General features: G+C 54.6%; 1 protein-coding gene across 4 annotated transcripts in view; it reads right to left on the bottom strand.

Annotated features, from left to right (window-relative positions):
* The window catches only part of LOC147098720 (SUN domain-containing protein 2-like), a 183,175-nt gene that overhangs the window by 45,555 nt on the left and 123,816 nt on the right, over positions 1-13,804 (bottom strand). For all 4 annotated transcript variants that reach the window (XM_085969410.1, XM_085969409.1, XM_085969408.1 and 1 more), the window contains 3 exons: positions 10,534-10,667; positions 2,155-2,403; positions 1,700-1,777 (listed from right to left, as the gene is read on the bottom strand). In XM_085969410.1, coding sequence (XP_085825536.1) covers positions 1,700-1,777; positions 2,155-2,403; positions 10,534-10,667 — 461 coding nt within the window. The remainder of the gene's footprint in view (positions 1-1,699; positions 1,778-2,154; positions 2,404-10,533; positions 10,668-13,804) is intronic.

The raw sequence follows: 13,804 nt of genomic DNA, 5'->3' as shown, positions 1-13,804 counted from the left end.
GAAAGAAACAGAAAATGGGACTCAGTGTAAATGTGCTTTGTGAGGCTTGCACTGATTCTCAGTTACAACTATCCAGGCTGCACAGATCCCGCTGGCTTTGGATCAGGCAGTCTGATTTTCAAGTGGGCTGTCCAGAAACTTTGAAGATGTAAAGCAATGCCAAGAATCTGGTTTCTAAACCAGAAGGTTTCCCCCCATTTCTTTCTACCTTTTATGATGTTCACATGCTAATTATTGAAGCTTTGATTGAGTTTTCAGCAACACAAACCATCATGAACCACCCCCTGCCCCACATCCATCAGTTTTGAATTTGGCAAACGGTGGCAACTCTGGGTCCCAGCCCCAGCCTAAGCTCAGAACTGCCCAGGTCCACACCCAGGCCTGGCTCAAGCCCAGTGCTGTGTGGAGGCCAAAACACTTCATAGATTGATAGCAAAATACTGCAGATGCTGGAAATCCGAAATAACGGAAAATGCTGGAAAAACTCAGCAGGCCAGGCAACACCCGTGGAGAGAAAATAGAGTCAACGTTTCGGGTGAACCCTTTGTCAAGACTAAAGAGGCACAGGAAATGAAATAGATTGAGAGGCCAGGCTGGGAGAGAAGTGAAGAGACATTAAGAGGTATTCAAAACGAGATGGTGATAGGACTAGTGGAGGCAAATCTAGAGCCGTCTTTTGTCTCCACTGGTCCTATCACCATCTCGCCTTGTTTTGAATACCACTTAATGTCTCTTCACTTCTCTCCCAGCCTGGCCTCGCAATCTATTTCATTTCCTGTGCCTCTTTAGTCTTGACAAAGGGTTTTCACCCGAAACGTTGACTCTATTTTCTCTCCACGGATGTTGCCGGGCCTGCTGAGTTTTTCCAGCATTTTCTGTTGACACTCCATAGATTGTTGTTCTTGCATTTTGTTGACGCCTCATAACCTTTACTTCCTCATCTTGCTGTGTAGCTGTTCAGAAGCTGACTGAGGCCCCAATGTAATGCCCATCATTACCATTTTGCAAGTTGCCACCAATAAACCATAGGAACAATGAGGTCTGATTTATACCCCCGGGGCCTAAAGTCGCCTGTTCCTCCCAAGTGTGCTACACTTACCACACGTCATGTTTCACATTACTTGTACACTGTATCACAAAATATTCTCAGATGCAAATTCTAATTTGCATTCAACTGAATCAACACTACATGCTTCTGCCGTCTCCCTCGGAGCCTGTTCCATAGATTGACGCTCACTGAAATATTGGCCCCGATATTAATGGAGACAGGGAGAGCGCAGGGTAGTGCGGCGCCATGGGGAAAATCAAACAAGGCTGGGGATGTGGAGGCTCCGCTGATCTTAGCAACAGGGTCTCATTTAAATATAATGTTGCAGTCTCCTGTCCGATGGTCGGATCAGATCGACAGCCTGGCCAGTCTGCAGGATCGCAAACAAGCAGGAGGCCTGTGGAGTCATCCCCAGCAGTTGGCAAGGTTTGGCCCAGGAAACTGGCTCCTAGTTTTACCTGTCGTGGAAGCTGACACTGCTAGCCCCCTCTCCCCACTGCCGACCCCCCCCCCCCATGCTGACCCCTCCCCCACAACCCCATTGCCCCCAACGCCGTCCCCGACTGACCCCCCCGCACCATCCCGCCCCCCCCCACCTGCAGTGTCCCTGACCAACCCCCCCCCCCCCCCACACAGGTTTAAAGAACCCACCTCTGTCTGGTCATTAATTGTTTGCTGCAGCTGCTCCATTTGGGCCTCTTGTTGTTGCCGGATGGTGGCTAAATCACTCTAGGGTCAAAAGGCAAAACATTACTTAGAATCCCCCTCCTTGTACAAGGGAGGGTCTTTCCAGAACATTTACGAATGGAGTCTACCAGGCACGTTGTACAATTTACTTCCATAGTCTGAACATCCCCATCGCACACCACTAAATATCCCATCAACACCCGCATCACTTCACTGTGACTGTCGGCTGTGGACTGATTGAAGTGTAAATTTAGTGAGGTTTGGCACACAATGATGTTCTTAATGTGCGGTGATGGACAGAGATATGGATGGCGGTGAGAAACTCTTGCTGAGCCAGTGGGCACTACATCATGTTAGTGTTACAAGTCACTGGGGCCCTGCTATCAAAGATCTGCTGTGAAGACAAGATTAAAACTCACCTGAATCCTCGAGACTGAATCGTTCGGCAGTTCATCTCGGACCACCTCGTGCTGTTGACTGGCAAACTCGTTGAGCAGCTTGGTCACATCCTCCTGTGTAAGTGGAGGTTCGACTGGGACAGTCTCCCCCACCGCTGCCGGCTGGATTGGCTGACTGGGTTCAGTGTCTTGCTGTAGCTGAGTATGAAAGTCAGAAGCCAGCTGTGCCAACTGGTGCTCTATTCTCTGCATACGAGACTGCAAATCAGACTAAGACAAAAAAGAGTTAGACAGTTGCCTCTTTACTGGATCGATGATGACTTAAATACAGTCATATTTCCCCTCTCTTCAATCTGTGTAACCATCACGTTTTGTCCTTTATAAAAGTTTCCTGTGCGATGGCCAAGGGCCAGGTTATTGCTGAAGAGCAGCCTGGCTCTACATGGATCGATATGGAGCAAAGTCAAACACGCAATTCAATATCACCTGTAATCCAGTACAGCTCTCGATATCCAATACTGGCGAGGACTTGCACAGTTGATCCCCCACCACCGCCAACCTCCTCCTCCCCTCCCCCGCGCTGCCAAACTCCTCCTCCCCTCCCCCGCGCTGCCAAGCTCCTCCTCCCCTCCCCCGCGCTGCCAACCTCCCCCTCCCCCGCGCTGCCATCCTCCCCCTCCCCCGCGCTGCCAACCTCCTCCTCCCCCTCCCCCGCGCTGCCAAGCTCCTCCTCCCCTCCCCCGCGCTGCCAACCTCCCCCTCCCCCGCGCTGCCATCCTCCCCTCCCCCGCGCTGCCAACCTCCTCCTCCCCCTCCCCCCGCGCTGCCAAACTCCTCCTCCCCTCCCCCGCGCTGCCAAGCTCCTCCTCCCCTCCCCGCGCTGCCAAGCTCTCCTCCCTCCCCGCGCTGCCAAGCTCCTCCTCCCCTCCCCGCGCTTCCAACCTCCCCCTCCCCCGCGCTGCCAAGCTCCTCCTCCCCTCCCCCGCGCTGCCAACCTCCCCCTCCCCGCGCTGCCATCCTCCCCTCCCCCGCGCTGCCAACCTCCCCTCCCCCGCGCTGCCAACCTCCCCCTCCCCCGCGCTGCAACCTCCCCCCTCCCCCGCGCTGCCAAGCTCCTCCTCCCCCTCCCCCGCGCTGCCAACCTCCCCCTCCCCCGCGCTGCCAACCTCCCCCTCCCCCGTGCTGCCAACCTCCTCCTCCCCCTCCCCCGCGCTGCCAACCTCCTCCTCCCCCTCCCTGCCAACCTCCTCCCCCTCCCTCGCGCTGCAACCTCCTCCTCCCCTCCCCCGCGCTGCCAACCTCCTCCTCCCCCTCCCTGCCAACCTCCTCCTCCCCCTCCCCCGCGCTGCCAACCTCCTCCTCCCCCTCCCCGCGCTGCCAACCTCCTCCCCGCCAACCTCCTCCTCCCCTCCCCTGCGCTGCCAACCTCCTCCTCCCCCTCCCCCGCGCTGCCAACCTCCTCCTCCCCCTCCCCCGCGCTGCCAACCTCCTCCTCCCCCGCGCTGCCAACCTCCTCCTCCCCCCTCCCCCGCGCTGCCAACCTCCTCCTCCTCCCCCTCCCCCGCGCTGCCAACCTCCTCCTCCCCCTCCCCCGCGCTGCCAACCTCCTCCTCCCCCTCGCTGCCAACCTCCTCCTCCCCCGCGCTGCCAACCTCCTCCTCCCCCGCGCTGCCAACCGCCTCCTCCTCCTCCCTCCCCCGCGCTGCCAACCTCCCCCTCCCCCGCGCTGCCAACCTCCTCCTCCCCCTCGCTGCCAACCTCCTCCTCCCCCGCGCTGCCAACCGCCTCCTCCTCCTCCCTCCCCCGCGCTGCCAACCGCCTCCTCCTCCTCCCTCCCCCGCGCTGCCAACCTCCTCCTCCCTCCCCCGCGCTGCCAACCTCTCCTCCCTCCCCCGCGCTGCCAACCTCCACCTCCCCCGCGCTGCCAACCTCCTCCTCCCCCGCGCTGCCAACCTCCTCCTCCCCCGCGCTGCCAACCTCCTCCTCCCCCTCCCCCGCGCTGCCAACCTCCTCCTCCCCCTCCCCCGCGCTGCCAACCTCCTCCTCCCCCTCCCCCGCGCTGCCAACCTCCTCCTCCCCTCCCCCGCGCTGCCAACCTCCTCCTCGCTGCCAACCTCCTCCTCCCCCTCGCTGCCAACCTCCTCCTCCCCCGCGCTGCCAACCTCCTCCTCCCCGCGCTGCCAACCGCCTCCTCCTCCTCCCTCCCCCGCGCTGCCAACGCCTCCTCCTCCTCCCTCCCCCGCGCTGCCAACCTCCTCCTCCCTCCCCCGCGCTGCCAACCTCCTCCTCCCTCCCCGCGCTGCCAACCTCCCCCTCCCCCGCGCTGCCAACCTCCTCCTCCCCCTCCCCCGCGCTGCCAACCTCCTCCTCCCCCGCGCTGCCAACCTCCTCCTCCCCCTCCCCCGCGCTGCCAACCTCCCTCCTCCCCCTCCCCGCGCTGCCAACCTCCTCTCCCCCTCCCCCGCGCTGCCAACTCCTCCTCCCCCCTCCCCCGCGCTGCCAACCTCCTCCTCCCCTCCCCCGCGCTGCCAACCTCCTCCTCCCCCTCCCCGCGCTGCCAACCTCCTCCTCCTCCCCTCCCCCGCGCTGCAAACCTCCTCCTCCCCTCCCCCGCGCTGCCAACCTCCTCCTCCCCTCCCCCGCGCTGCCAACCTCCTCCTCCCCTCCCCCGCGCTGCCAACCTCCTCCTCCCCTCCCCGCGCTGCCAACCTCCTCCTCCCCTCCCCGCGCTGCCAACCTCCTCCTCCCTCCCCCGCGCTGCCAACCTCCTCCTCCCCTCCCCCGCGCTGCCAACCTCCTCCTCCTCCTCCCCTCCCCGCGCTGCCAACCTCCCCCTCCCCCGCGCTGCCAACCTCCCCCGCACTGCCAACCTCCTCCTCCCCCGCACTTGCCAACCTCCTCCTCCCCTCCCCCGCACTGCAACCTCCTCCTCCCCTCCCCCGCACTGCCAACCTCCTCCTCCCCCCTCCCCGCCAGCCCCCACTCCCCATTGCCGACCCCCATCCCCTCCCCCCCGCCCCGCCAATCCCCTCCCCTGCACACCAACAGGCTATTTAGTGGAAATGTTCGCTATGACAGAAGCAGTTTCATTGAGATGCTGGCTTCCTGCACTTTTCAAATCACACTTCCAATTCAATCTACCATCTGTGCAAATCAACATTTCTTCATGTGGCAGCTTGGCACAGTGGCAATACACTTGTCTCTTTGCCAGAGGTTGGTATTTCAAGCTTCCCTTCAAGGACCGAAACGTTTAATATCGCCTGACACTTGAGTCAATAATGAGGAAGTGCTGCATTGGTTATCGCATCTTTCACATGCGACGTTAAACTGAGGCCCTGCATGCTGTCCAGGTGGGAGTTCACCCAGAGTTCTGGCCAACACGTCTCTCAACCAGAAGCAGCAAAACAAATGAACTGGCTATTTAGCTCATTGCTGTTTCTGCGACCTTGCTGTGTGCAAATTGATTGCCACATTTACCTGCACTTCAAAAGTAATTCAATGGCTGTGAGGCAATTTGGAATATCCAGAGGATGTTGAGGTGCTGTATAAGTGCAAGTTCGTTCTTCTTTCCTATTTTCAGGCTCATTATCCTATGTAGAGTATAACAGGGCTGCACACTGACTTTGTCCTTGCCACACAGATACAGACAGCTGAAGAGAGGGAACCTGCAATCTGCCCTGCCAACAGAGGCCACAAGCACAAGGGCACGTCGAGTGCTGGCTCTGTTCAACATGCCCCCTGTCATCTGTTACTCTTTCTTACGAAAAAAATCCATATAATTTGTGAAGTCAGCACAGTCTGTCAGACAGTACTTGCAGAGGAGCACACTGGGACAGTCAATGGGCACAATGTGCTGCTGGGGACAGGATGATTTGATATGGTCCCTGGTTTTTGATCGGGAAGTAAACGTGTAGTAGAGAGGATAGGGAAGTATTTGTGGGATGTGTCAGGAGTGGAGGCCCAGTTCCAGGGGAGTATTGAGCATGGCTAGGTCCTGGAGATGTGTAATTTGGAGGTAGCAGAAAGGGGCACGCTAGGCGAGGTGGAATCTGTCTGGCAATTGTAAAGACATAAACTTGCTTCTGTCAAGGAGTTTGTCAGGCTGGTTCAGAAACTACCCTTGCGGAATGTATTTAGGATTTGCCCATTATGCCAGGTTGGAGAGAGAGGACCAATAGATGGATTTCAGGGAGATACAGACCGCTCTCCAGGCAAATAGTGCTGCTGTTAATATTGGGTGTTTCTGGGCCTCTGCTTGCCTTTCTAGGGGTCTATGCAGGGTAGGCTTAATATAGGAATTGGCCAGGAGGCCCTGGTCTTCAAAGAGGAGGGTTGTGGATCAGGCCACTTCCAGGCCATCATTCCCTGGAGTTGAGCTGCCCAGTCATAGCAGCTGAGGTTGGATAGACTGGAGCCTTCCTCCTGCTTGGTGAGCTGCAGAGATATCTGCCCATAGACACTTGGAGATTGTGGTAAACCACTGTTTGTATACTGTTTGCATTCCATTGTGTACATGCCTGGACATGCCTCGGCTGACTCCTCCCACAAGTCCTAGTATAAAGGTGGCTGCTCCCCAGCCCTTTGTATTTCTGGACCGGTCGACCACTCGAGGCAGACCTCCATTCTTTTGTTAATAAAAGCCTTTAGTTACTCTTCTAACTCTCAGTCTTTTATGAGTAATTGATAGCGCATCAGAGATACAGGTGTCAAGGTCCTGGATTGGCTGCACTGGATCTTAACCAATAGCATCTGAAACAGGTAGAGGTTTTTATTCTGCTCATCCTTCCGAAGATCAATATGGGCAGGTTGCTCCATCTGGCCAGGTCAGTGCACATGCTGGCCAGGTCAGTGCACATGCTGGCCAGGTCAGTGCACATGCTGGCCAGGTCAGTGCACATGCTGGCCAGGTCGCTCCATCTGGCCAGGTCAGTGCACATGCTGGCCAGGTCGCTCCATCTGGCCAGGTCAGTGCACATGCTGGCCAGGTCAGTGCACATGCTGGCCAAGTGCGAGAAGTTATTTTGTACAGGTCAGTGAGTTTGGGCATCACTATTTCTCCTAGTTATTTGAAGCTGGATTCTGAGCAGGAATTAATTTGAGGATGGCCTGTTCAAGGGGCATCATCTTTTTGAAGAAGTTAAACATGCAGCCTGAGAATCAGGCAAACTACTTGATCTTAAGGAAAATATTGGGAATGAGATGGAGGGGTTAGTTACATAATGTAGGATGTCATCAGCATACAGTGGCATTGTACGATAGCAAAATACTGCAGATGTTGGAAATCCGAAATAACAACAGAAAATGCTGGAAAAACTCAGGTGGTCAGGCAACATCCGTGGAGAGAAATTTGAGTTGACGTTTCGGGTCGAACCCTTCTTCAAAACTGGAAAGAAAAGAAAATATATCGAAGGCAGGGCTGCGATCGGACAAAAGAAGTAAAAGAGACAAAAGAGCTAGACGAGATGGTAATAGGCTGAGATTAGGTGTAAAGTGTACTGGCAGGGCAAGAGATAGCTGCCAGGTGAGAGAGAGAAACAAAAGGAAAGGGGGGGGGGGGGGGGGGGGGGAAGGAGTGGAAAAATTACAAGAAAAAAATGTAATAGGGGCCGAGGTTATGATCTGAAATTGTTAAACTCGATATTGAGTCCGGAAGGCTGCAGAGTGCCTAATCGGAAGATGAGGTGCTGTTCCTCGAGTTTACGTTGAGCTTCCGTGGAACAATACAAGAGGCCAAGGACGGTGAGGTCCGAGTGGGAATGGGGCGGTGAATTAAAATGACAGGCGACCGGAAGCTCGGGGTCACCCTTACGGACTGAACGGAGGTGTTCCGCAAAGCGGTCGCCCAATCTGCGTTTGGTCTCCCCAATGTAGAGGAGACCACATTGTGAGCAGCGAATACAGTATACTAGATTGCAAGAAGTACAAGTAAATCGCTGTTTCACCTGGAAGGGGTGTTTGGGGCCCTGGACAGTGGGAAGGGGGGGAAGGTATAAGGGCAGGTGTTGCATCTCCTGTGCTTGCACGGGAAGGTGCCAGGCGAAGGGGAAGGGGTGCTGGGGTGATAGAGGAGTGGACTAGGGTGTCTCGGAGGGAGCGGTCCCTACGGAATGCTGAAAGGGGAGGGGAGGGGAAGATGTGTTTGGTGGTGGGATCACTTTGGAGGTAGCGGAAATGGCGGAGGATGATCCGCTCCCTCCGAGACACCCTAGTCCACTCCTCTATCACCCCAAACAGCCCTTCCCCTTCACCCGGCACCTTCCTGTGCAAGCGGAGGAGACGTAACACCTGCCCCTATACCTCCCCCCATCCCACTGTCCAGGGCCCCAAACACCCCTCCCAGGTGAAACAGCGATTTACTTGTACTTCTCGCAATCTAGTATACTGTATTCGCTGCTCACGATGCGGTCTCCTCTACATTGGGGAGACCAAACGCAGATTGGGTGACCGCTTTGCCGAACACCTCCGTTCAGTCCGTAAGGGTGACCCCGAGCTTCCGGTCGCCTGTCATTTTAATTCACCGCTCCATTCCCACTCGGACCTCACCGTCCTTGGCCTCTTGTATTGTTCCACGGAAGCTCAATGTAAGCTCGAGGAACAGCACCTCATCTTCCGATTAGGCACTCTGCAGCCTTCCGGACTCAATATCGAGTTCAACAATTTCAGATCATAACCTCGGCCCCTATTACACATTTTTTCTTGTAATTTTTCCACTCCTTTCTCCCCCCACCCCTTTCCTTTTGTTTCTCTCTCACACCTGGCAGCTATCTCTTGCCCTGCCAGTACACTTTACACCTAATCTCAGCCTATTACCATCTCGTCTAGCTCTTTTGTTTCGTTCACTTCTTTTGTCCGATCGCAGCCCTGCCTTCGATCTATTTTCTATTCTTTCCAGTTTTGAAGAAGGGTTCGACCCGAAACGTCAACTCAAATTTCTCTCCACGGATGTTGCCTGACCTGCTGAGTTTTTCTTTTCTGTTGTTTTTACAGTGGCATTGTGTTCAGTTCCTCCAGCTACTACACGGTGGATGTCCAAGCTCACTCTGCTTTCAAGGGTTCCATGGTCAGCACTAAGATGATGGGAATTAAGGGGCATCCTGTCTGGTTTCCTGTTAGAGGGGGGCGGGTGCTGGGGTATAGGATTCTCATTCACTAGTAAAGAGAAGGCTGAGGGGTGACCCGAGAGTGGTCTTTAAAATAATGAAATTGTTTGATAGGGTAGAAATGAAGAAAGTGTTTCAACTAGGGGCCATAAATACAAGATATCCACTAATAAATCCAATAGGGAATTCAGGAGAAACTTCCTTACCCAAGGAGTGGTAAGAATATGGAACTTGCCACCACAAGGAGTAGTTGAGGCAACTAGCATAGATACATTTAAGGGGAAGCTAGATAAGCACGAGGGGCAAAGGAAGGAAAGGGTATGCTGATGTGGTTAGATGAAGGGGGTGGGAGGAGGCTCGTGTGCAACATAAACACTGGCATGGGCCAGTTGGGCCGATTGGCCTGTTTCTGTGCTGTAGACTCAATGTAACTTCTGAAAAGTGTGAATTCTGAAATGAGTACAACGAGAAGGAATGCCCACATCACCCAGTCACATTCAGTGAGAGTTTTAGAGCAGGGAACATAAGAATTAAGAGTCGTCGGCCAAACGGCCCCTCGAGCCTGCTCCGCCACTCAATTAGATCATGGCTGATCTTCGATCTCAACTCCACTTTCCCGCCCGATCCCCATATACATTAATTCCCCTGGAGTCCAAAAATCTATGTCTCAGCCTTGAATATACTCAACAATTCAGCCTCCACAGCCCTCTGGGGCAGAGAATTCCAAAGATTCAGAACCCTCTGAGTGAAGAAATTCCTCCTCATCACGGTCTTAAATGGCCGACCCATTGTTCTTGCTGCATTGGTGAACATTGAATAGGCAACTCATGTTGCAGCGAATGGTGGCCCTGCATGAAGGTTGTTTGGTCATCGTGAACTGGATCAGGGCAACTGTGTCCAGTCTCGTGGTCAGGATCTTGGCCAGTGTTGAGTAGGAATATAGGTCTGTAGGAGGAACATGGGGGGGGGTGGACTTTGTGAAGGGGGTTGTGCATTTGTGAGATTGAGGCTGTCAAAGCACTGATAAGGCTGCTCATCTCCTTATAGTTGTGGAAGAGTTTCAGTAAGTGTGGATCTTTGCTGGCTGGTCATTGGTTTCTGAGACTTTCCCAGTTTACAAGCTGTTGGGATCTCCCAGTGCCTGTACTTGTGTCTGGGTGAGTCTACCCTATGTTTAAGGGATGAATAGACTGTGGATTGGAAGGGAAAGGAGGAGGGACAGACAGACCACCCCCCAAGAAGAGCAGTGACCTCAACCAGATGAAATGGGAGGTGCCCAGTGAATGTGCATACTGCTCACCTGCTCAGAGAGGTCCACTGCAGGAGCTGCTTGCTTCTCCGGCCAAGCGGACCATCTTGCAGCTTCTCTTTTTATGTTTGCTGGCATCTCAGCTTGAGGCCGCGCGTGTCTGGATGGCATTACGAGCCAAACACCTGCAGAGGGATGGAGATTCCATCTTAGCGACCAAAGCAGCTGAGATTACTGACCATTACTGCATCGAACATTCAGTACCAAACTGCATCCAAACAGTTCCTCATAGCGCTCCACACTGTGCCCCATTCCCTACCCACTATATACCCCAGTGCCCACCCCTACCCGCTATATACCCCAGATCCCACCCTACCCACTATATACCCCAGTGCCCACCCTACCCACTATATACCCCAGTGCCCACCCTACCCACTATATACCCCAGTGCCCACCCCTACCCGCTATATACCCCAGTGCCCACCCTACCCACTATATACCCCAGTGCCCACCCCTACCCACTATATACCCCAGTGCCCACCCCTACCCACTATATACCCCAGTGCCCACCCCTACCCGCTATATACCCCAGTGCCCACCCTACCCGCTATATACCCCAGATCCCACCCCTACCCACTATATACCCCAGTGCCCACCCTACCCACTATATACCCCAGTGCCCACCCTACCCACTATATACCCCAGTGCCCACCCTACCCACTATATACCCCAGTGCCCACCCCTACCCACTATATACCCCAGTGCCCACCCTACCCACTATATACCCCAGATCCCACCCTACCCACTATATACCCCAGTGCCCACCCTACCCACTATATACCCCAGTGCCCACCCTACCCACTATATACCCCAGTGCCCACCCTACCCACTATATACCCCAGATCCCACCCTACCCACTATATACCCCAGTGCCAAGCCCTACCCACTATACACCCCAGTGCCCACCCCTACCCACTATATACCCCAGTGCCCACCTTACCCACTATATACCCCAGTGCCCACCCTACCCACTATATACCCCAGTGCCAAGCCCTACTCGCTATATGCCCCAGTGCCAAGCCCTACTCGCTATATGCCCGTGCCCACCCCTACCCACTATATACCCCAGTGCCCACCCCTACCCACTATATACCCCAGTGCCCACCCTACCCACTATATACCCCAGTGCCCACCCCTACCCGCTATATACCCCAGTGCCCACCCTACCCGCTATATACCCCAGTGCCCACCCTACCCACTATATACCCGTGCCCACCCTACCCACTATATACCCCAGTGCCCACCCTACCCACTATATACCCCAGTGCCCACCCTACCCACTATATACCCCAGTGCCCACCCCTACCCACTATATACCCCAGTGCCCACCCTACCCACTATATACCCCAGATCCCACCCTACCCACTATATACCCCAGTGCCCACCCTACCCACTATATACCCCAGTGCCCACCCTACCCACTATATACCCCAGTGCCCACCCTACCCACTATATACCCCAGATCCCACCCTACCCACTATATACCCCAGTGCCAAGCCCTACCCACTATACACCCCAGTGCCCACCCCTACCCACTATATACCCCAGTGCCCACCTTACCCACTATATACCCCAGTGCCCACCCTACCCACTATATACCCCAGTGCCAAGCCCTACTCGCTATATGCCCCAGTGCCAAGCCCTACTCGCTATATGCCCGTGCCCACCCCTACCCACTATATACCCCAGTGCCCACCCCTACCCACTATATACCCCAGTGCCCACCCTACCCACTATATACCCCAGTGCCCACCCCTACCCACTATATACCCCAGTGCCCACCCTACCCACTATATACCCCAGTGCCCACCCTACCCACTATATACCCGTGCCCACCCTACCCACTATATACCCCAGTGCCCACCCTACCCACTATACACCCCAGTGCCCACCCTACCCACTATACACCCCAGTGCCCACCCTACCCACTATACACCCCAGTGCCCACCCTACCCACTATATACCCCAGTGCCCACCCTACCCACTATATACCCCAGTGCCCACCCTACCCACTATATACCCCAGTTCCCACCCCTACCCACTATACCCCAGTGCCAAGCCCTACTCGCTATATACCCCAGTTCCCACCCCTACCCACTATATACCCCAGTTCCCACCCCTACCCACTATATACCCCAGTTCCCACCCCTACCCACCATATACCCCAGTTCCCACCCCTACCCACTATATACCCCAGTGCCCACCCTACCCACTATATACCCCAGTTCCCACCCCTACCCACTATACCCCAGTGCCAAGCCCTACTCGCTATACACCCCAGTGCCCACCCCTACCCACTATATACCCCAGTGTCGAGCCTTACCCGCTATATACCCCCGTGCCCTACCCCCCCCATCCTCTATAAAGAATTACATAGCATGTGCAGCACAGAAACAAGCCATTTGGTCCAACTGGTCATAGTAAAAGAGGAGGTCGTTGAGATACTGGATGAGATAAAAATTGATAAAGGGGAGGTACTAGAAAGGCTTGTGGACTTAAAGTAGATAAGTCACCAGGACCGGATGGGATGGTGCCAGAGGACTGGTGAATTGCAAATAATACACCTTTGTTCAAAAAAAGGGGAGAAGAATAAACCCAGCAACTACAGGCCAGTCAGTTTAACCTCGGTAGTGGGGAAGCCTTTAGAAACGATAATCCGGGACAAAATTAACAGTCACTTGGACAAGTGTGGATTAATTAAGGAAAGCCAGCACGGATTTGTTAAAGGCAAATTGTGTTTAACTAACTTGATTGGGTTTTTTGATGAGGTAACAGAGAGGGTTGATGTGGTGTACGTGGACTTCCAAAAGGCGTTTGATAAAGTGCCACATAATAGGCTTACCAGCAAAGTTGGAGCCGATGGGATACAGGGACAGTGGCAGCATGGATACACAATTGGCTCAGTGACAAGAAACAGAGAGTAGTGGTGAACGGTTGTTTTTCGGACTGGAGAAAGGTATACAGTGGTGTTCCCCAGGGATCGGTTCTAGGACCACTGATTTTCTTGATGTATATTAATGACTTGGATGTGGGTGTACAGGGCACAATTTCAAAATTTGCAGATGACACAAAACTTGGAAGTATAATAAACAGTGAGGAGGATAGTGATAGACTTCAAGAGGACATAGACAGGCTGGTGGAATGGGCGGACACGTGGCAGATGAAATTTAACGCAGAAAAGTGCGAAGTGATAGATTTTGGTAGGAAGAATGAGGAGAGGCAATATAAACTAAAGGGTACAATTCTAAAGGGGTGCATGAAC

The sequence above is a fragment of the Somniosus microcephalus genome, chromosome 28 (assembly GCF_052327205.1).
Source record: "Somniosus microcephalus isolate GS21.2 chromosome 28, FLI_Smic_1.0, whole genome shotgun sequence".
Classification (NCBI taxonomy): Eukaryota; Metazoa; Chordata; class Chondrichthyes; order Squaliformes; family Somniosidae; genus Somniosus; species Somniosus microcephalus.
The sequence above is the reverse complement of the archived record's forward strand: the minus strand, read 5'-3'. Positions and strand labels throughout refer to the sequence as shown.